The sequence below is a fragment of the Alligator sinensis genome, unplaced genomic scaffold (assembly GCF_000455745.1).
Source record: "Alligator sinensis unplaced genomic scaffold, ASM45574v1 scaffold755_2, whole genome shotgun sequence".
Classification (NCBI taxonomy): Eukaryota; Metazoa; Chordata; order Crocodylia; family Alligatoridae; genus Alligator; species Alligator sinensis.
Window position 1 is genome coordinate 1,486,929 of NW_005841883.1, and position 25,296 is coordinate 1,512,224.

At 41.3% G+C, this 25,296-nt stretch overlaps 1 protein-coding gene across 3 annotated transcripts in view; it reads right to left on the reverse strand.

The window, feature by feature from the left end:
- Positions 1-25,296, reverse strand: part of BMPR2 (bone morphogenetic protein receptor type 2) — a 185,306-nt gene that overhangs the window by 30,973 nt on the left and 129,037 nt on the right. For 2 of the 3 annotated variants that reach the window (XM_025196683.1, XM_025196684.1), the window contains 4 exons: positions 22,865-23,051; positions 7,989-8,099; positions 7,372-7,463; positions 1,863-2,093 (listed from right to left, as the gene is read on the reverse strand). In XM_025196683.1, the coding sequence (XP_025052468.1) occupies positions 1,863-2,093; positions 7,372-7,463; positions 7,989-8,099; positions 22,865-23,051 (621 nt within the window). The remainder of the gene's footprint in view (positions 1-1,862; positions 2,094-7,371; positions 7,464-7,988; positions 8,100-22,864; positions 23,052-25,296) is intronic. The other variant, XM_014516903.2, reaches the window with a different exon arrangement.

Genomic DNA, 25,296 nt, shown 5'->3' on the forward strand with positions numbered 1-25,296 from the left:
CATTTTAATTAGAGCAGCTCTCTGGGTACTGCACTAATTAAAATGCCCCTGCCCTCAACCCCAAGCATGTGTATAGGCAGCTAAGGTCTGCATGTGACTGACCTTTTTCCATAGGGGTTCTTACTTTTTGGACCTCTCTCCATAGCGATCCATCTGCTTATAGCCGACTGTTTTTTCAATGGTGTTTTGCATTTTAATTGCTGATAGTTAGGATCCTCTTCACAGTGTTCAGTTTTGATCACTGGCACCTAGAATCCCAACTGTTTTATAAATTGTGCCACTATCATTTGAATGTTTAAATATATTAGATATACTTTTCATTTTAACCTTAATCATACCCTGAGTATTTCAGGAGGGTGTAATAATTCTTGTTCTTATTTATCATTAGTAGATTTCCCTAGGATATTCTATTAATATTTGAACACATATGCTTCCCACCCACTTCTCCCCCACAACTCAAACGTTGGCCTTTTCCCTTATGGGCACTGTTTATGGGATTTGAAGTTCAAATACATTTTATAAATGGGATTTAGGCTTGCGTAACCAAATGACCAACCATTCTAACCTATTTTCTATTGTAAAACCAACAAGATAGATATAAAGAAATAGCTGGAATTTGTACATTTATATATACACATGCCAGTCTAGATATACATAGAAACATACTAATTTTATTATTTATCATAATTATTCATATACAAATGTTTTATATGCATTTTAACACTGCACATACATAGCTGTACACTCAGCAATAAAAAGCAGCCAGCTCTGCAGCGCAGCTTATTATACAACACTAGGAGGAGGAAACATATTTGTGAAGGATGTAGAAGCATCCTGACATCACTCTCTCCATGCCCATATTGTTTTTATTTTGTTTTAAAACAAAAATGTAACATGGAATCTGCCATGTCCACACAAAGCAACCATGTTAGTCCTTAGTTGTTAATATAAGGAAGGTATATTTTATCTGTTTCTCAACCCTCTTTTTGACCTTGTGGTTAAGCTACCTTCCTTCATGTATTTTCTCTATTAGGGGTTGGCAACCTATGGCCCTTCTGCCAGACTCAGCCCACTAAATAATTCCATCCAGCCTGTGAAACTGGACTGGCAGCAAATCAGTGCCCAGGGATATCTGTGGCAATTTGGTAGCAGGTTGACACTGTGGCAGGCACAGGGGAAGGGAGTGGGGGAGCAGCAGTGGCTGGGTCAGAAGCAGTGGCCCGTGCTGGACCTAGCTCCATAATTCAGCCCACTGTTCCTAACAAGGTTGTTGAACCCTGTTCTATATATGACCTGTGATTAATGGAAGATAAACCAGGTTAAAATATAGAAAAGTTTAAGTGAAGATGTTAATTTTACCTTCCTAAAAGAGGAACATGATTTATAGTACCATGACCTTATTTGAGAAAAATTATTTTAAATTTATTTAGCTTGAGTGAAAGACTAGTTACACACTGCAAACCTAATAAGCTCAGAACTACATCATAATACAGATACGATGTTTCAACATCTCTTAATGCTCAATAGGCAGTACTTCTGAATTTAATAAATTTCAGTCAGAAAGATTCAAACCATTCAATCGTCTATCCTTGCATATGCCGCAGTTTATAAAAACATCTGCATCTTAACTGACAGCACAGTATTTTTTCCAAGAATGTGGACAATCTTTATAATATTACAGTAGACTGCACTGCAGCTTATGAAAATTCTTATTTCTTTATTTTTACATTAGTTCAGGCTAGGTGAGTTATTTATGCAAGAAGAAATAATGGAGCATACTAGTAGATATTAATGCTCATTCTCTTTATTTTACTATTGTTCAGCTCCAAAACAAACCAAATTCTTCAATGTGAAGTACTTACATTGGGATAATATTCCATCACCAATAAATATTCCATACGTCCGTCTGCAGTAAATCGCTCATCTCCCACAATGAAGCGGGCAACATTGTCATGTTCCATCAGTGGGATTCTGTAAATGTTCCTCTCATTGATAAAGTTCTGACGGTTGGCAAAGGAAAATACTTTTACAGCCACTGGACGCTCATCGAGGGAGCCTTTATATACTGCTCCATATCGCCCCCGGCCAATCAGCTGTGAAAAGTTTAAAAGCTGTTATTATATTGAATAAAGAACATCTGAACAAGAGGTTTTTAACTCTGCAAAGTAGTGGAAGATATATAGTTATGTAGATATATAGTTATGCACAATTTTGTGAAAATCTCTATTGCAGAAGCTGTGACGCACCTTAATGAATATTTTGTGCCATAGACCAAAATTAGAACATTGTCCCAAAAGCCTTTGTGGCCTTCAATCTTGCACTGGCCAAACTAGCTCTTATTAGCTTTTTCTTTACTCCAAATCCACAATAAATAAATGCATACTCATTAAATATTTTAAACACATCAAGTGAAATCCATATACTTCCGTATTGCTAATCAATTTTTGTACCACCTAATCTTTTACCCTGTATATCTTTTCAGTGTATGCATGACCGACTTCAGTTAACTCCATTGTTAAGTCACTGTACTATGCCTCTTTTCCTCAGAGAGTTTATGAGCAGGAAGCAATCTTAATTTCAGAAACAAAAAATAAAACGGATATGTGACGAATGCTCTCACAACTTCCCATGCCATTTAGTAGTTTGCATCTCAGCCTTAAAAGGCTTAATATCATCATTCTTAGGTTTCAGATCTGCCCTAATTTAAAGCTGTTACCTAGAAAATCCATTACAGTTTAAATAGCTTTTAATAGAAAGCGAAAACTCTTTCTTATCATTTCATTTTAGGACCCATCGTGTCAGTTTTCACAGTGGGGTGTTCCCAGTCTCCACAGCAACTGGAGGTTAACTAGTTTTTTGCTCTAAGCCTGGCTTTTCTACCACCCTCAGGAAGAGCACTTCAGAAAAATAGCATTTTCCAGCTTTGGGAGCCAACTAGATAAAAATGTTAGAGTATTTAACTTTAACTATTGGCAGCCAACCCTAACAACGAAATCCCAGGATTTTCTGGAGGAACTTCCTCTTCCCTTTCTAAGTATATAATGAGCAGGTAATAGCTAAAAACACCTAATGTAATCCTGACATGGGCAGCAGCCTGACTAGCGTGGAGGCTTCTACAAAGAAAATTCACATGCAAGAGAGAATGTTCTTTCTTGGTCCCTTCCATGTCAGACTATTCACTGTGACAGGTAAAAAGCACCAAATCATCGCAAGAGCAAGAGAGACAATTCAATATACTGCCCGCCCCCCCCCTGAAAATGATCTTAAAGGTTACTGGGACACCCTTTTCCTGTTTTATAATATCCTTCTACCAAATGCTTCATTTGCAAGGGCGAAGAAACCAGCTCCGTGATATTTGAGAAAGCAAGGAAGACTTGGTAGTAGCCTTACACAACTCCTTAGAAGATGCTTATGATCTTGCTGCTTACAAAATCACTTTTCTTTTCAGGGTATATAATAAAAAGAGCAATTGTACCTGAGGCTTTAAGTGTAACTGATGAAGTCAGTGCTTTCACACAAAAGCTTATGCATCTGATTCAGTTTGTCTATAAGGTGCATCTCCATATATACCTTTGTTTTTCCAAACTGACTTGGAGGCTAGCAAGATCATTTATAGGCTTCCATCCTGCCTTCGATGCACTGTAAGGCTGACTGAGATTACACTCACTTGGCTCTAAGGCTACAAATACACGTTGCCCAATGAACTAGGTCAGCTGTGTTGGGATATGTCCAGCACAGCTGATCCGTTTCATTAAGTGAAACACACACTGCCCACTGTTGCAGCTGTTAATGCTGCAGGAAAATGGCAGCATGTCCTCCCAGGGCTTGAAGGACCTGATCTAATGTGCCCTGGGAATTCCCGCACAGGACTGGGCCCCTGAAGCCCTGGGAATGCCTGCCTGACTTTCCCCACTTATAGAGATGCACCCTCAGGAATCACTGAGGTATATCTCTGTGAACAGGAAAAGCCAGGCAGGCACTCCTGGGGTGAGCAGGGTCAGAGCACCTGCCAAGGACAGCTGGAGTGTTGGCAGCTCTGGCTGCCTGCACTCTCTCACCACAACTGCCATAATTAAGTGGCACAAATTAATACCACTTTTGTTGCAGCCACAGATTTTAGGCATCTGTTGCACAACAAGGGATATGGATGTCCATTTGCTTGGCCTTGGGCCACCATAAAAACTTTTATAGTGGCACAAAGGTGACAAAAGCAACATCTGTTTCCATCCTAAGCGTGTCTTGCTGAGCCAGGCAACACAGACTTTGCTTCTTGATGTAGAATCCTAATAAAAAAGGGAAAAGGCTTGAACTAGGACATGGACAGGGCTACACTTTAGATAATGCTGAAGGCTGTTTGCCTTCTTACTAGCTATATACATGTTTTTGAAGAATCATCTGCTGGACATGAGAGAGTGAACATGACTATGAAGACTATCTGACCAGAAAGAGCCAGTTATCTGCTGGTCCACTGTTTCAATGCCTGTTTTGTGTCTATGCTCCACAAAGAACTTGCAAAATATTTAGATAGATATCAGATATTAGTCTGTGACTCCCACTTCTTCAAATATATTTCCAATTGCCCAGTGATACACTTTTTGGAGTCCTGAATGCATAGCAAGTGTCAGGTGAAACATCAAGTTCTGAAAAAGCTTCTAGGGAAATATAGTTTAAAATAGATCAGTGGTCACCAACCAGTGGATCTTGATCCACCAGTAGATCTCGGAGCCTCTTGGAGTCGATCTGAGGCTGGGGTGGGGGGCTGAGTACCCATGTGCATGCATGCGCACACCCGAGCTCAGCAGGTCAGTCCGTGGGGAAGGGAAGGGGCAGGGGCTAGATCAAGGCCCCCACGGTGGGGGACAGTGCCGCAGAGGCAGGAGCATGGATAAGTTGAATGAAGCCCTGGCTGGGTGGGACTTACCTGCTGGGGAGGCATGCCACCAAATAATGTAATTCTTCCTCTGCCTCGATCTGCCTCTCCTTCCCTCTCCCCACAGAGTTACCTGCTGGGCTGAGGGGGAGGGAGGGTGGCAGCACACAGTAGATCTTGGGTTGCTTTTAAATGCCAAAGGTGATCTCCTACTTAAAATGGTTGGAGACCACCAAAATAGATTCTTCTCCTGCACGTTGAGAGCGGACTTTCAATTGAGTACACAAGCCACATAACAAGCAGACACAAGCCAATATCCTTAGGACTGTGGCTGCTTATGCAACTTAGGTGAGTGATACCTTATACTCTTGAGGGCTATACAGGAATACTCCCTCAGGTGATAGTCTTTACTAATGAAGTAAAGGCTTCTCTCTCCTAATGAAGAGAAATGAAGATCTTTTTAATTCTTAGCTAAAAAAGGTCTTGTTAAGGAATTCCCACTCCACCTTAATCACAAGATTCTTCCAATTTGCAGATTTTTTTCATTTTCTGGAAATAGAAGTACTTGTGACAGTAGACCCCAGTTGCACTTAATTTTGGGAAGCTTAGCTGAGACTCTAAGGTATCACTTAAAGACTCAGCTTTAAAGATTTCCTTTTCACATTAGATGATCTAAAAATGAGACTTCTGAGTGAAATATTTTAAAAGGTTGTACTGCCCTTTTAAGTCTGATTTTGTGTAATATCATTCTTAATCTGTGGGCCAAACTCCTGAGAGAAAAGGAGAGGGACCCAGGAAGGGGAAGAGTCAATTATGAGGGAGAATGAAAGGACAATCTGCATGCATGCTCTTGGGAGGAAGATAATGGTTGCTTAATGCCCTCTCCTGTATAATCCTCAGAGACTGAAGAGGGAAAGAAAGTCAATCTATCGCTCAAGGAACGGAATCTGAATCATGTCACCCCTGTTGTTGAGTCTAGGCTAAGTGTGGGCTGAGTGTACAGAATAAGGACTGAGCCAAAGCCACTGATGACAAATGGCTTATAGAAGCCAGCATATTGCATGGCGACTGTGACCTCACAGCTAAAAACAGCTTGTAGGAATGGAGATACTTTGCAACTGATCCTAACTCAGGCAGCAGGTTGGGCTAGATGACCAGTGGAGGTCCCTTCCAGCTCGACTCCTCTATGAAATCTATGAACTTTCTCAACAGTTCACCTCACTCAAATGCCAGCAAGAGTCAGTTGACCTGACACCTGCTGCAAATCTCAGCATAGGCTTTGCTTATGCTCTTCTCAGAGTAGAGCTCCTGCAGCCTGCTGTCTGCCATTTTTGAAGGGCAACATAGGGAACAATATAGGAGATGTCCTTCACATCTTCCCCAAAATCACCCCCTCCTCATTTGTAAGTTTAGTCATTTTGAGGAAAACAATCTGTGCCACTAAAGAGAATGAGACGCATTTAGTTAAAAGCTTGTAAAAATCCAGTGAAAGCTTTGCTGCAAAGGGAGACTTGAAGTCTGTCACTGTGCTGCTTGGAGTAGGGCGTTCTGCAGAGATCCTTCCAAGGATGAGTTCTAGTCTGCCTCTAGTTGCCATGGAGATATGGAATGCCCCACTGTGAAAGATGATGTTGAGGAGGCTAAGAATACATGCATACACTATTATTAAAGAATACTATCTAATCCATAGTAAATTTGCAGTAGTATTACTACACCATTTCAAATTATTACGGTAGGATATTTTAAACATTTTTAACATGGTCATCTACGATGAGCCCTTTTATGTGACACCAAAATGTAATACAAAATAGTGCTCTGCAGTCAATGTTCTTCTCACAGCTGAGCATGCTTTGGTTAATCAATGAAACCAGCATGCAAAGAGAAGGCAAAATAATATCTTTGGTTGCTAGTATCATAGCAAAAGTAAGAAAACCTTTTAGTTGTTTCGTTTATGGTTTTTAATTGCAGTGAACAAGAAACATAACTATAACAACACAACAATGGAAAAATAAACATATGTTTCTTTAATATAACAGGGTGCAATTAATGCGATGCAATTCATTAATATAACAGGGTGCAATTAATGCAATGCAATAAACTCTGGAGCAGTTCAAGCTGGAGTTAACTGCTCCCGGGCGCAGTGTCTACACATGCACCCAGGACAGCAGCAATTTGAGCTGGGGTAGAGCAGCCCCCCCCAGCCGGTTGAGCTGAATGGGCATAATGTACACCCACAGTAGCATCTACACATGCATTTCAGCACAGTAAAGTATTCTGCCATAAGATAGTACCATCCCTGACAGTACTATCCTACGGCGGAGGTATTTAGTTTTCTGTGCCCTAATACTGACACACGTGTAGACTATAATGCTTTATCAAGGAGCTTTAGTCTACTCCACAACAGAGCGCACATGTAGCTGCACCCACAATGTCTGAAAAGTGATATGATCTCCAGTCAGCATATAAGGAAAAGATACAGAAATCCCGAGTGTCACACCTACCTCCAACAATTTGAGATTATCCAGGTCAAGTGAAGGTTCTGATGCTGCTGCTTCCATCATGTTCATACTGTGCAGACCTTGTTTACGGTCCCCTATAGATAATATGAATCACAAGTTCTGATAGTTACGGTATTGGGCAATACTACAGATGCAAAAGGTTAAAGAGCTATGTTGTCAGCAACATTACACATCATTAAGAATACGCAAGTTCAGGAGTAATCTTTTAAATCCTCCTCTCCAGCATTAGTAAAATTCAGGTGAGAAGACTACATGGTTAAGAAAGCAATGATTACTTGCTGCACAACTATTCCTTCATACAAAATGCCATTGCAATTGTCCTCACAGAAGGCTCATGACTAGACTTTCACCTATCAATTGAGCTGAGGATTTATGGAAAAATATGGATCCCAGAATACAAACACAAAGGATTCCTTATAAAAATCGGTGCATGTACAATGACCTGAAATTACCCCAAAATGCCTGACTGAAGGAAGTGGGGAACATTATACACAAAACCATGTACTCAAGACGGCAATAGGGGGAAGAAAGAAAAAACATCACCATGAGAAAGTCAAAAGAACAATATGGGAAAAAAGGGAAAGCTCATGAAATACTACCTGCAAGCATCCTGTATCCAAAGAAGAGAGCAGCAATCAAAACAGCTAATACAGATACTGATGCCAAAGCGATAACTATAGTCTCATCTCGGTGAAAAGAATGAGATGGATCTGAAAGAGAAGATAAAGAATCTCTGTTATTTTTATTAATAACATACATACACACACAAATATTATGTCCGTAATTAATTTTTAGCCATCTAATTAAAAAATGAGATTAGCTCAAACACAGCTGAATGCCCCATCTCTGCCTATTTTCCAAGCCTATTTTCTGCCAGTATGGAGAGAGGGAAAACCCAAGTAAAAACTGAATCCTAATCTTCCATATGGCAAGATACAGCACAACCATGCAGGTTAACTAGCCCAGTTTTGTAATTGGCATTTTTAATAGAGCTTGTTGTGAACAGGGATAACTAAGTTTTGAATATTTGGTGCAGAACAGAAATTCCAAGAAAGCTTCTTGTTGAAAATGTATTTCATTTTGAAACGTCAAAACAAAAGAGTTGATGCATTTGAAACTGTGTCCAAAATTCTAAAAACGTTTATTTTCCCATTTAGTGTCAGAAATGTCCAAACAAAATGTTTTGACCCATTTCAGCTCAATCTTTTTTGCATAATTAAGCGAGAAGGGGGAAAACTGTCTCTGCATTCTCTCTGCAGAAAAACTTAAAACAAAATGGCAAAAATGCTAAATAAAATGAAATAAAGTATCTTGAGTCATTAAAGTTATAAAAGTATTGGAATTTTATTGAATTTGAAAAAATGTTTCAGTTTAGATTAAAGGAATTTTCAGCAGGGGAAAAGTTAAACTAACTTTTTATTAGCTCAAATGCTTCACCTTGGTGCTTCTTGAGTATGAGTTTACAGTCTTGATTTTTCCAGACAAATCCCAATCCATCATTTTTAACACAAAAAATGTATTACCACAAATATTCTTCTTGTGTCAGAATCATTGGAATGTGGTATTACAAGACCTCACGTACATTGGCCTTAATCCAACTGTGAGATCGATGTTTAAACTTGTTGTGTGTGGAGCTCCAGTTAAAATGATTTCTTCTTTATGTTAGAAATCATGGATGACACCTGTTAGAAGAATGTTTTTAAAATGCATTTGAAGCCTAGACTTGGAATATATTTTTAGGTAAAGCTCTAAGAACATAAAAACTGCGATTTATTGAGACAGACCATAGGTCCATCTTGCCCAGTATCCTGTGTCACAGTGGCAGAGTGTGGATGCTGAAAGGAAGAATGAACAGGGTATGACCAGGAGTTTTTGCCCTGTTCTTCTCCAACACACAGCCTCCAGCATTTAAGGTCTAGACTGTTCTGATTCAGAGGTTGTAATCCTAAATCCCATGTTCAATAGCTACTGATGTACCCAAGAATTTGTCCAATCCTTTTTTGAATCTGGTTAAACTGCCGGCTTCCACAACGTCTTGTGGCATGAGTACCACACTTTAATTACACACTGTGTGAAAAGGAACTTTGCTAGTTTTAAACTTACTACCTTCTAATTTCATTTTATGATCTCTAGTTCTTGTATTGTGAAGTTGTAAATTATAAATCCCTATTTAGTTTCTCTTTACCGTTTATTATTTTGTAAATCCTTATCATGTCCCCCACTTAAGCAGCTCTTTTCTAAACTGAATAGGCCTAGTCTCTTTTGTCTCTTCTCATACGAAAGCCCCTCCATACCACTAATCATCCTTGATGCCCTTCTCTGTACTTCCCTTAATTTTTCTGTATCCTTTGGGAATTGTGGGACCAAAATTGGGCACAGCATTCAAGGTGATCCACACCATGGATTTATAAAGGGGCATAATGATATTTTGTCTTGTTTGCACTTCTCTTTTTTTAATCGTCCTTAACATTTTGTTTGCCTTTTTGATAGCTGCTGAGCACTGAGCTGATGTTTCTAGCAAACTGTCCATGAGTCCCAGATCTCTTTTCTGTGCGGTAACACCTAATTTAGAGCTCATCATGGTGTAAGTATAGTTTGGGTTATTTACGCCAATGTACATCAGTTTGTACTCATCTACATAGAAATTTGTGGCAGAGCACCTTTGGTATCTGCCACTTTAAGGCAGAGAGCAGGCACCTAGCAGGTGCAGGCCAGCCCTGATGGGGCGGCCATTTTAGATCCAGGATCTCAGGGTTGGGAGCAGCAGTTTGCTGCAAGTAGCTGAAGGAACAACAACACCCAGCTGAGCTGCTGCTCATGGAAAACCTCGGCTGTAAGGGAGGAACAATGGGGATGGTAGAAGGTTCCTAGGAGCCCAGTGAGGTCCCAAGCCCCAGAGAGAAGGCTTGGGCCTAGTTAGAGCAAGGCCAAACCTAGGCATGGGAGCTACCAACTTGTAGGCCTACAAAGGGGCCAGGGAAGTCCCTGAGTAGAGCTGGCAGGGGTGAGGCCCAGGGCTCAGGTGAGCCCAGTGGAGAGAGGAGCTCCTCCATTAAGATCTTTGGGGCTCTAAGCAAGCCCTGGGGAAGAGGGCCATATGGTGGGGCCCAGAAGGGGACCCTTGTTGTCTGCGGACGGCAGCAGATGCTAGGCTAACTCTGATTCCTCGATTGGTCAATGTAAAGAGGCTGGGGCTGAAGGGCAATTGTGCCCACCACAAGGGGCAGGCCAGGGCTGCAGAGAGCCATCTGGCACCCTGACTGGCCTAGAGGTGGGGCCAGGGCTTTAAACAAGCCAAAGGTCCTCTCATATTATCATAGTGCTTAGGGTTGGAAGGGATCTAAACATCATCAGGTCCAACCCCCTGCCCTGGACAAGAATGGGTGCCAGGGTCATATCACCCCAGCCAAATATCTGTCCAGCCTCCTCTTGAAGACCCCCAATGTAGGAGAGAGTACCACCTCACTTGGGAGCCCATTCCAGAGCCTGGCAGCCCTAACTGTAAGGTAATGTCTCCTGATGTCAAGCCTGAACCTTTTCTCTAATAATCTGTGGCCATTATTCCTAGTAACCCCGGGTGGTGCCCGGGGGAACAGAGCCTCACCCAATTTCTGCTGGTCCCCCCTGGTGAGTTTGTAAACAGCCACCAAATCCCCTCTCAGCCTTCTCTTGTGGAGGCTGAATAGGTTCAAGCCCTTTAGCCTCTCTTTGTAGGGCCTGGCCCTCCTCTGGACCCTCTCAATGCTAGCCACATCCCTCTTGAAGTGCGGTGCCCAGAACTGGATGCAGTACTCCAACTGTAGCCTAACCAATGCCACATAGAGGGGAAGGATCACTGCCCTGGACCTGCTTGTGATGCATCTGTAGATGCATGACAAGGTGCAGTTAGCCTTACTGACCGCTTCCTTGCATTGGCAGCTCATGTCCATCCTGGAGTCAAAAATGACTCCAAGATCCCTTTCTGCCACTGTGTTGACAAGAAGGGTGTTCCCCAGGCTATAGGTGTGTTGCTGGTTCCTTCTCCCTAGATGCAGCTCCCTGCACTTGTCTGTGTTGAATTCCATCCTATTCTCATCCGCCCATCTCTGTAACCTGTCTAGATCTAGCTGGATTCTGTCCCTCCCCTCCAGCATGCCCATCTCACCCCACAACTTGGTGTCATCAGTGAATCTGGACAGCGTGCATTCCACATCCACATCCAGATCGCTGATAAAGATGCTGAACAGTACAGGCCCCAGGACTGAGCCCTGGGGGACTCCACTGCCCACATCTCTCCAGGTCGAAAACGACGCGGTCCACCACCACGCTCTGGGTGCGACCGTCTAGCCAATTACCCACCCATCTGACTGTGTAGACATCAATGCTGCAGTCACCAAGTTTTTTTAAGAGAATGTGGTGGGAAACCATGTCAAAGGCCTTTTTAAAGTCCAGGAACATGACATCCACCCCGACACCCTCTTCCAGGGACTTTGTGACCTGATCATAGAAAGAAACCAGGTTAGTTTGGCAGGACCTGCCCTCAATGAACCCATGTTGGTTGCCCCTGAGCATTACTTCCCCTGCTGGACCCTTGCAGATGTGCTCCTTGATAATTTTCTCAATGGTCTTCCCAAGGACCAAGGTAAGACTGACTGGCTTATAATTGCAAGGATCTTCCTTTCTTCCCTTCTTCTAAATGGGGACCACATTGGCCTTTTTTCAATCCGCTGGTACCTGGCCAGTGCCCCATGAGTGCTCATAGTGCCATGCCAGGGACCCTGCTATGACCCCCACCAATTCCCTCAGCACCATCGGATGAAGAACATCTGGACCTACTGATTTAAACACATCCAGCCCCTCCAAAAGTTCCTTAACTAGGTCAGGGATGACCCTAGGCATGGCGGTGCGTCCCCTGGGCTCATCCACAATTCTAGTGGGGGAAGATGTCCTGGTCCCTGTTCAGGAATATGAAGGCAAAGAATTCATTAAAGAGGTCAGCTTTTTCATTTGCTGCAATCACCAGATTGTCAAGCCTGTCCTCTAGGGGTCCCATGTTCCCCTGTGCCTTCTTCTTACTCTCTATGTATTTGAAAAATGACTTTTTGTTACCCTTAATTCTGGTCACTAGCCCTATCTCCATCTCTGCCTTGGCCTTCCTAACAGCCTCCCTGCAGTCCCGAGCAATGGAAGTGTAATCCTCCTTGGTGACAGCCCCTTGCTTCCGCTGTTTGTACGCCTCCTTTTTTGCCCTCAGGCATCCCTGGATGCCTTTGCCAAGCCATGGGGGCTTCTTAGCACTCCTGCCCCCCTTGGTGCACATTGGGACTAACTCCCTTTGAGCTCGGAGGATAGTCTCCTTGAGGAACAACCACCTGTCTTGGACTCCCATCTCATTGAAGCTCAGAGACCCCGCCTTTCCTACTAGCCTTCTTAGCTTACAGTTGTTCCTCCTGAAGTTGAGGACCTCTGCCTTGCTGCTTGCTTTCACCACCCTGCACTGGACAGTAAATTCCAGCAGGTGATGATCACTGTCACCCAGTTGGTCGAGTACCCGCAGACCCCTCACCAGGTCATTGCCTGTGACAAGGACCAAATCCAGCAAGGCATTTCCCCTGATGGGACTATGCACCTCCTGGGTTAGATGGAGGTCCTGTATTCTAGCTAGGAACCTATGTAAGCAGTCGGACCTGGCTGACTGCTCCTCCCAGCAGATGTCTGGGCAGTTGAGGTCACCCATGACAACCATATCCCTTGACTTTACAGCCTCTGTGAGCTGACCTGAGAATTCCAGGTCCAGCTCGTCCCCCTGGTGAGGCAGTCTGTAGTAGACGCCCACTATCAAGTCCGTTTTCCCATGTCCCCCTTGCATTCTTACCCAGAGTGCCTCATTTTGCCCCTCCTCTGACCCCATCCTGATCATTGAGGACGTGTATTACTCTTTGACATATAGCGCTACACACCCCACCCTCTTTTCCCTGCTCTGCCTCGCCTGTACAACCTGTATCCCTCAACATCCACTGCCCAGTCATGGGTAGAATCCCACCAGGTTTCCATGACAGGGAGGACATCTCAGCCGAAAGGGTAGGGGTCATCCAGTATGCATAGTGCTATGAAGGACATCTCTTAAGAGGGAGGACATCACAGTTGAAAGAGGGTAGGGGTCATTCAGTGTGCATGCTGCTATGAAGGCAGCAGCCAGCAGGAGGCGGCTGCAGTAGAAGACCCAGGAGGGAAAGCAGCCCAGGAACAGTACATAACCCCAGCGGGGACAAGACCGGAACAGGTAGGCTTTCTTGGTCCTGGATAAGACTGAAAACTGCACCCTGCCAGGGAAGGGTGGTCTGGTGGGGCTGTCTGCGGTGGGACAGTTCCCCTAGAAATGCCAGACCAGTTATCTCCCTGGTGAAAGGCGAGTAGGGGCACCTTAAAACCCTAGCCCCCACCATCCAGTGGGTTAAGACTGGAGGACAGTGGGGCCAAGCATGCCCAGGGGAGGCACCTGAGCCCAATGTGAGTAGTGGGGTCAGGCATGCCCACAGAGGGGCATCTGAGCCCGTGGGGGTGTAAGACCCTGAGGCCCCAGCATAGGGGCAGAGTATGGGCCCCAGTGAGGGGGGCAGAGTAGTTACCCCAGTGAAGGGGTAGAATACATGGGGATAGAGGTCTAGGGGACAGCAGAGGGCCTACAGTGTGAATAAGTTGAGGCCCCAGAGAGGTGGATGTGTTGAGGCCCCAGAGAGGGGGGGCATGTGTTGAAGCCCTATGGAGGGGACAGTTAGGTCCAGCTAAGTCCTCAGATGCCTGAGGCTGCAAGTGGGCCCGAGGCCAAGTGGGCGAGTACTTGGCCCTAATCAATCAGTGAGTAAGAGTGATGAGTTACCTAGGGAGGGACTCCGGTCAGAGCTCCACCCAGGGCAAGGTGAATTGACTGGTCACTGTTCAGATGAGGGTCACAGGAGAAGCCCGAAAAGCTGTGCCAAGGCCAGTCAAGGAGTGTGAGTAGGCAAGCCTGATGGCCTACATAGCCGCTTAAAGGAGCATGGCAGGTTAGGTGTGGCCCAGAGAGGGGAAATATGTAAGAGGCCCAGTGAGAGAGGGCGGAGTGGAAGAGGCCCCAGTGAGAGGGGGGGTGGTATGATATAAATGAAGCCCAATGGGGTGGCATGAAAGAACGAATGTATGAGGCTTAGCACAGGGTTGAGTTTGGCCCAACCTCAAGCCAGAGCATACAGCAACTCAAGGATGCCATCTGCAAGTCATGGGACATGATAAGGGAAGATTGGAGTCATGTGTAAACCCCTAACCATCAGGGAAATGGGCAGCCTCCCACATATATTTCAACCGTTATCGTAACAACAAGGCATGGCAGGTGAGACCAGCCAGACTGTCCTAGACAGGTGGGCAGGCCAGTACTGTGACCAGGCTCCAGGAATTGCCCCTGGCAGATGAAGCTTGTGACATTTACTTGTCCAGTCTCTCAATAGTTCAAGACCCTTGTGTAGTTCCTCACAATCCGCCACTTTAAATAATTTTGTGTCAGCTGCAAATCTGGTCACCCCAGTACTTAACCCCTTTTCCAGATCATTTATGAATATGTTAAACAGAACCAGTCCCAACTCAGATCCTTTGAGGACCCCACTGTTTACTTCTTTCCCTCCCAAAATTGACCATTTATACTCATTCTGTTTTTGATCCGTAAGCCAATTTCTAACCCATGAGTGGACTTTCACTATAATCCCATTACCTCACTTCCCATCCCTGTAATCCCATACCCTACCTAACTTCATTAAAAGCCTTTGATGAAGGACCTTGTCAAAGGCTTTTTGGAAGTTCAAACATACTATATCAACTGGATCGCCCTGATCACATGCTTACTGACATACTCAAAGATCCCTAGTAGGCTGGTGAGGCATGCATGATTTCCCTTTGACAAACCCATGCTGATTCCTCCCCAGCAAGTCATGCATCCATGTGCTGAACAATTTTTTTTCATTGTTTCTACCAGTTTTCCAGCAAGAGAACTTAGGCTCATTGGCCCATAGTTCCCTGGGTCCCCTCTAGAGCCTTTTATAAATATTGGAATCACACTGGCAACCTTCCAATCTTCTGAAATGGAGGTTGTGTTTGGTGATAGGTTGCATCCAACAGTTAGACATTTGGCAATTTTCATTCTGAGCTCCTTCAGGACCCTAAGGTGAATGCTATCAGGTCCTCTAAAAAAGTTTAACTTCTCAGCACACATTAGCTGGAAAAATTAGATTAGAAACCAATCTACTGGAACAGGTTTTAAAGCAAATTTAAACATGGTTCATTCCTATGTTCTAGTCCCAGTGCTGATATGGTTTAGGTGAACCAAACAAGAAGAGAAATCAACTTAGAAAGACAACAGATTCTGTTTTCACAGATCTGTAGTGACAGGAGAGAAAATTACCTATTTAACATGTAATCTATCAGATATGAAAAAATTACTTTTAAACAACAATACTGTCTGTGGCCACAAGGGACAGGACAAGGAGCAATTGTCTTACATTCAGCAAGAGAAATCAGGGTTGGATATAAGGAAGAACTTTCTCTTTATGAGGATGTTTAAGCATTGGAACAAGCTACCTAGCCAGACAGTTTGTCAAATCTCCATCCTTGAATGTTTCTAAGAGCAGGTTAGACAAACATTTGATTTGGGAGAGTTTAGTTAGGGACAGTCCTGCCTTAAGCACGGGGTTGGACAAGATGCCCTCCTCAGACTCCTTCCACCCTCTATTATCCTATGATACTTTAATTCCAAGTAGTTACACTTTATTAATAGGATCAAATTCAAAGAGGTTATTCAATAACAGCTACATAGTACCATCATTCCTTGTTTTGTAAAAAAAATACGAATTTGATTAAAAATCCCTTATTATTGCAATAAAGCAATATCCTATGAGAGGATTTTTTTTATTTAAAAAATGTCAAGAAATACAAACTTATGTTTCACACATACATGAATTGTAACTTTCCCACATTGCAAATAAGTATGCTTTCTGATCTTCTGAGTGCAGGTCTGACTGAGTTTGTATATTTCTTTGGGAATGTAAGAGCAGTGCTGCACATCTAGTGGGCAGTTAGCTTTCTTAACAACTAACGCTGGTTAGAGATGTGAAAAAAAACTAAAACCCCAAAACAGCACTTTACTTTCAACTCAGTGTGCCCCCGCACTGAGCACAGCATATGCCCAAAAGAGGCATCACGTTAGTTTGACCTGGCTCTCCCAATGTCTGTATAGATCGCACACTGCAACAGTCTTTTTGGTGCTTTTATCTAATAGCTGATTGAATCAGCTTTTAGATAAGTGCTAAAAAGCCCCACTGAAGCACCCAATCTATACAGACGCTGGGGAGCTGGGTCAAACTGACACGCTTCCACTTCCAATAAAGTGCTGTCTGGTCTTTTTCCATGTCTGTCAGCAGCCTAAATTATTATGTATTTTAACAGAATAAATAAAAATGTTAGAGCCTAAGGTTTTTAAAACAGGCTACATACATGTCTTTTTTATTTAAAGGTCTGCAATCCCATGATGGTAACTTAAGCAGGCCTAAGACGATCTTCAGAAAAAACTAACAAGTATGTGTTTGTGTCAGTCTGGTATGTCCAAGCAATTTTGCTCTCAAGAGAGACCCTTTTAAACTGTCAAAAGTTGTCCCTTGACAGTCATTAAGTGCTTGCTGCAGGATGACTTATCTTAAACCATTCTTTTCCCTTGTCACTATTTTCTTTATAATCCCCTGACTAAACTAAATCAGTATATTCATATTATCAAATATGATGACCAGGTCAACCAACACCATTCATTAAATTATTGCAAAGCAGCTTCAATTCCATTACTGCACAGTGTTTCTAAATTTAATAATAAAAAAGTGGAGGTGAGCATCTTAGCGCTCTTACAATGTATAGAAATATTTTCATGACTAAACACTGTTCTAGATATGCTTGGTGCTGACAATGACAGAATTACTGACAGTAATTTAGGATCTGCAATATATTAAAAAAGGTAAAACAAGCAAAGATACACAACAGAAATTGGCAATTTCAGCACAGATACCAAGAAATGAAATAGAACGATATATTCACTCACCCTTGGGAGAGGTCTCTTCTAGATATAATAAAGAAATTAACACTGGGTGCATCTACACAAGGCACTTTACTGTGCATTAGACTAATCTAATGTGCAGTAAAGCATCACCATCTACACGTGCATGACAATTACTGCAAATTAGTCTAACGTGCCATTTGCTAGTACCGATACATACAGGTACTAGAAAAACAGTGCATTAACTAATGCATAGAAGCGCACATGTAGAATTGCTCTTGGTCAGCCTAGGCAGCAGGGGACCACAGCTGCTGCCTCGTTAAGCCCTGATCTCTGCAGGGCAGGGGGAGCAGTCCAGGTTCTGGGGGCAGCTGTTTCTGAGCCAGGTGGAGATCAAGACCGGTTCCAATCTCTACATGGCTGGCAGTCAGCTGTCCCCTGAGCCAGGACAGTTCCCCCTGCCCCATAGAGATCAGGACCGACCCTCATGTCCACTTCCAAGTTGAGGCTGGCATCTGGGGGAGACTGGATCTCCCCTGGCTGTTACAGGGGGCAGAGCAGGACAGGAGCAGCTCTGGACTGAACTGCTCCTGATGGGCATACATTCAGATGCGTGCCTAAGCACATTAACTGCATGTGTAGATGCGTCCACTGTCTCTGTCTGCTCTTCTACTTTTCAGGCTATTTGGTACTTTTCAATAAACACTAACTTCATTTAAAAACAACAAAAAGGGCATGCCACATGGCTAAATTAAAAAAACCTTAAAACACTTGCTTAGTACAAATACTGCAAACTACCTTAAAATAACTTCTACTGAACCCTCTAGGAAAATCCTCCAAACTACATCTTGCACTAAGTGTATTTCATATCCAGTCATTTGAGCCAAGAACTTGCATTTTTAAGTTTTCAGTTGCTAAACTGAAGCTCTATCTAAAATATAAAGGAAATGAATATAAGAATTTGTGGAAATGCAAATACTCTAATTTCACTAGCATTCACAAAAATGATAAAGACACTTATATACAGCTCCACCTTTTCCATGTTGTGATTCATACAAATCCCTTTCAATGCATATGTATCCAAACAAATGACCATAACATTTGAATGTGCTAAGGCACATTGTGTAACTCATTAAAGATAACTACTACATATAAATAAGCACCTTTTATTTTTTAATACCAATATGAACTATAGAGTCATACGTTCCCCTCCACAGCTTCTTTACTGTATCTCTAGTTCATATAAGAAGCAACATCTTTCCTTTGGATTAGGAAATTCAACCTGAACGTTTATTTGATATATACCATCTAATCCAATGGCTTCTAAACATGTTGCACAGCACAAGACAATCAGTTCAAACTAAATCCGCAGAATTCAGGGCCTCTGGCTAATATGAGTTTTGGATTAGCTGATTATCTCTCTAAACTGGAAAAGAAGTCATATATATGAAAGGCCACCCAAAAAAATGGCTTATTGCTTTTGAACTGTCAAGACAATTATGGGTTTACTGCTCTCTGCCTTCAGCGCCAATATTTTTCTTCAAGTCATGATATGCATTGACTTTAAACATTCTTAGATCCTAATATTCTAATTTCTAAATATTCTAATTTCCTTCTCAAATTCATCATTAATATTTGGGTATTTCTTTAAAGGTAAATGCAAATGGCATGAAGGCATGAATATGTCTGCAAAGGCTTCAACCTTAATGGCAAGTCACTCTAAAGCACCACAGACAAGTGTGGAAAACTGATTCAGCACAGTGTGGTACCTTGAAAAAGAGTGTATAAAGAAAGGAAGTTTGTGGGGAAAATATTCTGAATAGTACTAGCCCTAGAAACTACAAGTTCCAGCCATCACACAGTTACAGAAGCACCCTCATGGAGGCTGATCTTGGAATTGTTATTTAGAAGGTAAAAGACTGTTGTAATACTAAGGGGTTTGTAGACCCTTTAGCAACCACCATCTATGACTACTTTGGAAGGAGGATCAAAGGCAGCTAAAAGATGCATGCTTTGTGCCTGAATTGGAAGGCAACAAGTGCAACTAATAGGAGGAAAGTTACATAGCTAGTGAACCTAAAAGACACAACACTATTTGGATATGTAAGTCTATTTCCAATTGATCATTTCATGTGAACTTTAGGCCCTGAATCTTAAAACACTTCTGATGCATTAGGCTAGTTTTATAATTCAGTGTGCACTACCACACGGAAGAAAAAAGGTTTAAAAGTGACCACAAACTATAAGTGACAGGAAAAACTAGAAAATATACTGCCGTCAGGAAAGAATAGTCTGTGGTCTCTTATTATATAACAAAAGAACACTTAATGCAAACTGAGCTCCAGCTACACTAAGAGCTATATCATGGCTATTAAGCCACATCCACTCTTGGGGCATATGCAAAGACCAGAAATAACAGTGGGAGTCTTAGAAAGTGCTCCAATTCAACCAGAATAGCTCTAGCAAACACTTAGCAATAATTCAGGTGAAACTTTGAAAACACTACTTGTTTCTGTCATGCCTACTGAGAGAGAGAGATAAAATAAGATACCCTGTAGCTCAAAGGAATGAAAAACTCTGGAAACAGAGTTCTAGTCCCAGGTCTTCTACTGACTGTTGTTAAATAGTTCTTCATAACCTTCATTATTCATTAAAGAGTTATAGCCTTAATGGGAGAAAACTATTGTTAACCTATTTTTTTTCAGATAACTCAGGAGTAATAGAAGGTTACTTGAGGCAGAGTTAAGAATAGAAACCAGTTCTCTAAAATAACAAAAGCATGTCTGCTTGTGAGAATGAACATGCATAATTATGTGTTCCACTATGGTGTCTACATCCACGGCTCTTCCATGTTCAGATTCCAGAGACAGGAACAGAATCTAGGAGTTCGTATATCCAATCTGTCAGTAGTGTTTTACAAAATGCACTGAGAGAGACTGTTAAAATGTGTTGCCCTTTATTCAATAGAGTGCTCAACATAGAGGCTAAAAATTGTGTCAACTAACAGTTACTCCCATAGTTTTATTAGACGAGGCTAATCCTGTAGATGGTCATAGGTCCAAAATCAGGTAAAAATAGCTGGTGACTGTATACTAAAAGACTATCATACTTCACATATAAAAAGGGACTGAATTAAAATTGCTCAGGTAAACCTAACTTGTGATATTTTCCGGCTTGAGTGCTTGACTTGGCTATTTGAGGATTCTTTTAACTTCCTATGGTGTTTAATTTGCCAAGCCTGTCAAAACAGAAGAATTCACCAAGTACTAAATCCACACACAAATGTAAGATGAAGTTTCAAATGCAGCTGCCAAATATTGAAACTGGCTAATTAAATAAATTGAATAAAATATCGTCTGGTGGTGTGATATCACCTTGGCAGTTGTGTCTTTGTTCCCTCTTGTCACTGTTATAAATTTTTCTGAAATTTATTTTTCCATCTCAGAGAAATACCAGAGCAAGAACAGAAGTTACTATTTTTACATGACCTTTTAAAAATAGTGATCACCCACTTTTGGCTATAGAGCAGCAGTTAAACTATTCCAGTACATTGCTGACTTCATCATCAATAAGAAGTTTGTGTTCAGATTACAAGAAAGCGAGTACAACAGAGCCTGTGCAAAGACAGAATTCTGTCAAAGATGTATAAAAAGAATTTGATAATGTATTAAAAATGTAGGATGTTAATTCTCCTATTATTCAGTTATAAAATGAATGAGTAATTTGAAGTGATTCCAACATTTCTGATACACCTTCCGGGCACTTTTAGAGATCCCTTTTGTCCCTTCTCTAAGGCTCTTTTGCTATATTGTTTCTGAAGGCTCCCACAGTTTTTGATAAATATTTTTTTAAACTTCCATGCTGCCATAAACTGAAGCCATCTTTCCTGCAACCTAATTTTCTTAATGAAAGGAACAAAATGGATTAAAAGAAAGTAATGATAATAATGATACCATGGGATTTTTCCTGAAGCATCTCCAAAAATTTTCCCAACTTTTCCACTGGTAAATTTGAGGTTTTCATCTTAATAAAATAACAATGCAAAATAAATATTTAGATCTGTTTATCATAGAGATCGATAACAATATTTACATGTATATTTAGAAAAAAGTTGCTTTTTTATGTTAGCCCTCAAAAATGTATGAAAGAAAATGTTTTCTACATGTTTTCATACTTTAATATTTGCATACATCCTATTAACAAGGACTGCTTATAGAATACACTGGCTGCTTTTTAGACCAAAATTTTGCATCTTTAAAGTGTTTTACCAACTTTAGTCATCAAAACCCACATGCAGCAGTTGTATAACTATGTCTATTTTGCAGAAAGGAAAGCTGAGGCACAAAGATTAAGAGAACATGGGCACATCTACATGTGCAACCCACAGCACAGTTGTTACTGTTGCTCATTTAGTACTTGCTGTACTGGCGCACAGTTATGTTTAGCAGCTACGTCGTCATAGCAACACACTGAGGTAGCTCGTCACTACAGTGATGTTGCATTGGTGTCGCAGTTTGTGTCCACCAATGCTACATCACCGTAGTGACGAGCTACATCGCTGTAGTGCATCGCTATAGCGATGCAATATCTTGTGTAGACATGCCTCATATCTTATTTAAGGGTTTAAATTGGGCTAATACCCAGCAGCAGCAGCACATAACAGTGCTTTTCCTAGGCTGTTTTCTGTACAAATTACAATGAAAGTTTTGCCACTGGCAAAATGTACTTATCTTCCTCTAATAGCCCACAAAGAACAGCAAGTTGCTAGTGTTATCAATTACTGTCAACTCAAGTAGAAAGGGTCTGTGCCGTGAATCTAAAATGTTCCAAGTCTGCCAATAAACTGTGTAGTCTGTAGGGAATATCTGTGTTTTCAGGTTGCTTAAAAAAAACAGGACAATTACATAAAACTATATTACAGGATTATTTAAGTCTGTGAAATAAAGCAGATGGATGGTACTCAGATACTGAATCGGGTGTGTTTAATTAATGAGACTGTTATTTATGCTACATCTTCCAGCTTCTATGAGACAGAGAACAGCAGAAAGAGGAAAGATGCTCTCATAGTGAGGGCTGTTAAATGAAGAACTGGACTCTATTCCTTCCTCTGCCAGAGAGTTCTCACAAGATGTTGGACAAACTACTAAGACCAAAATGCTCAGACTTTCACTGAAAATTCATCTTTTGGGAGTCCTATCTGATCATCACTGAATTTTTCAAACTGGATTTGGAAAAGTGATGACCACTCAGTGGCTACAATGGAAGTCAACAAGAACATTAAACAAATCAAAAGCTATGAAATGCCATTTTCTCTAAAAATTCAGTCCATATGTTTCTTAAATCTCAATATCCACAATTAGTCTATACTTTTTACATTAAAGTTTCAGCTCCCCATCTGTAAAACAGAAATTATAATGCCATCTTACTCACAATGCTTAGAGTAACTTTGGAAATAGTTGTGGAAATTCACTGATGTTTGTGAAGAATTACTGTAGTAATAAATACTACAAATAAGCCTATGAGGAAATGTAGTATCTGTAGCTTCAGAGCAGAATTTAATTGTGTGTAGTGAATAAGCACACACTGAATGATGAGAGTGAGATTCAAAGATAAACAGCTGCTTATTCGATTATTGCAATCCATGTTCAATGAGGTGGGAGTCCCATGAAAAAAAAAGATGAAGTAATTAAAGCTTGTATCATAATGCATACACACATAAGAGTGATATATTAAGGTTGCAAAGCAAACTTAATATTGCTTTTCCTAAATTTGAGTTCTTGACTTTGCAAATTTAACGTTTACATAGGTCTTTATACACATACATAAAATAGACAACATAGGATTCCTATAGAAGTGTATATTATATTATGTATTGTGTATGCAAGTCAGAAGTCTTGCATACACAAAAGAGAAGTAAATATATAACATATATAATATGTAAATAAATAACATAATATTATATTACACTTCTATCCTATAGAAGTGTAAAAAAAAGATTACATTGTAATAAGTATACACAAGAGGGTGAGTATATGCAGTAAGATTATATAAGCTACCTTATTCACAGTCTGGTGCATTTTACCATTCAAAAATCCTTACCATCCAAATGTACTCTAAACATTAGCTCTCATTTAGAACAAAATTTCAGTTCCCAACCTTTAGGTTTGCAAAGAAAACATTACTACATACACAACAGGCCAGTATCATCTTTCTGGTTCTTCTGACAGTCTGAAAGCATCGTTGATAAAAAACAAACAAGGAACATGAACATTTAGCATCAGGGTGGAAAAAAAAATACTAGCTTAGCTCCAATTCTTCAACAGTATTTAGGCATGTTTAACTGTGTGCTGTAACACTGACACCCGCTGTTGTGGTTCAGTGGTAGGAGACACAGGTTTAATTCCTGGACTCGCATACAACTACAGCCACTAGAAAGTCTGGGCAGCCTCAACTCCTCCATATTTCTGCCTAGGAATACGAGTTGAAGGTCCTGGTGACCTCTTGTGCTTGCACTGTGATCCAGAAGGACTGAAGGCTGCCTGCTACCAGTAACACCCATTAAATAAATGGAACTATTCATACTATATAAAGTTATACCTCCATATAAGTTCTTGCATGATCAAGAAATGGATAAATGATACAACATCAACAGGACTCCACAGAGGATCAAAAATTTAATGCTATCCTAATGACAGTGTCTTTGATAATATACAGTTGATAAAGTTATCTCAAAACAGTTATAGAAACATAAAATCATAAGAGTTGGAAGATACCTTAATGATGATCACCTAGTTAAAACCCTTGCATTGATACAGAATGTGCTTTGAAACTATCCAGACTGATGCATATTTGTATTCTGCCTCTTTTTGGAAATCTTCATTGACGGAAACTGCACTTCCTCTCAAGGTAGCTTGTTCCATTTCTTATTATTCTTACAGTTGAAAGTTTTTTTTCTTAGATTCAATCCAAATATGATTAGCTGCATCAAAAAAACCCCTCTGCCTTATGTTTTGCCCTCTGCGGCAAAGAATAAGAGTTGTTCTTCCTCCTCTTTATGGCAGCCTTAAAAATATTTGAATGCTGCTAACATGTCCCCCCTGAATCTGTTTTTCTTCAGACTAAACATACCAGGTGCCTATACACAGGGCAGGGAGGCTGTTCTGATGCTCTGTAATTATAGCACATTGGAGCAGATTGGATTAACTGAGTCTGCTGGAGTGTGGTAATTACCATGCTTCAGCAGACTCCAGCATCACGTGCATCAGCATCCCTGCACTGAAAAAAGGCGGCAGGGGCGCTTTAACTAAAGCTTGTACCATTTTTCAGCACAGGGACACTGATACACATGATGCTCTCCGGAGCCACTCTAACTAAAGCGCCTCCCCCCCCACTCCTAGAGCATGTCTATAAACGTCCACCTAGTTCTATCAAGCTTTCCTCATTGCATCCCATCGCTTTTATCATCATTGGTGTTGCCTTTATATTTTTTACGGTTTCTTTATCACCTTCTTATAGATTCATAGATTGTAAGGCTGGAAGGAACCTCGGAAGATCATCGGGTCCAGCCCCCCTGCACCAAGCAGGAAAGACAACTGGGGTCAGGTGACCCCAGCAAGGTGCCCGTCCAATCTCCTCTTGAAGACTGAAAATGCTGCTCTAAGAATAATCTAATCATTACTCAAAAGAATAGTATTTTCCTCCCAAGTTTTGCAGAAAATTCTCAAGTTAATAAAACCCAAAACTGCATTTGTTTTTGTGACTGCATCAAATTGTTGAATTTATGCTCCACTGAAGCCTATAGATTCTTCTAAGCAGTACTATTGCCACTTATTCCCATTCTGTATGTGTGTGTTTGGTTTTCT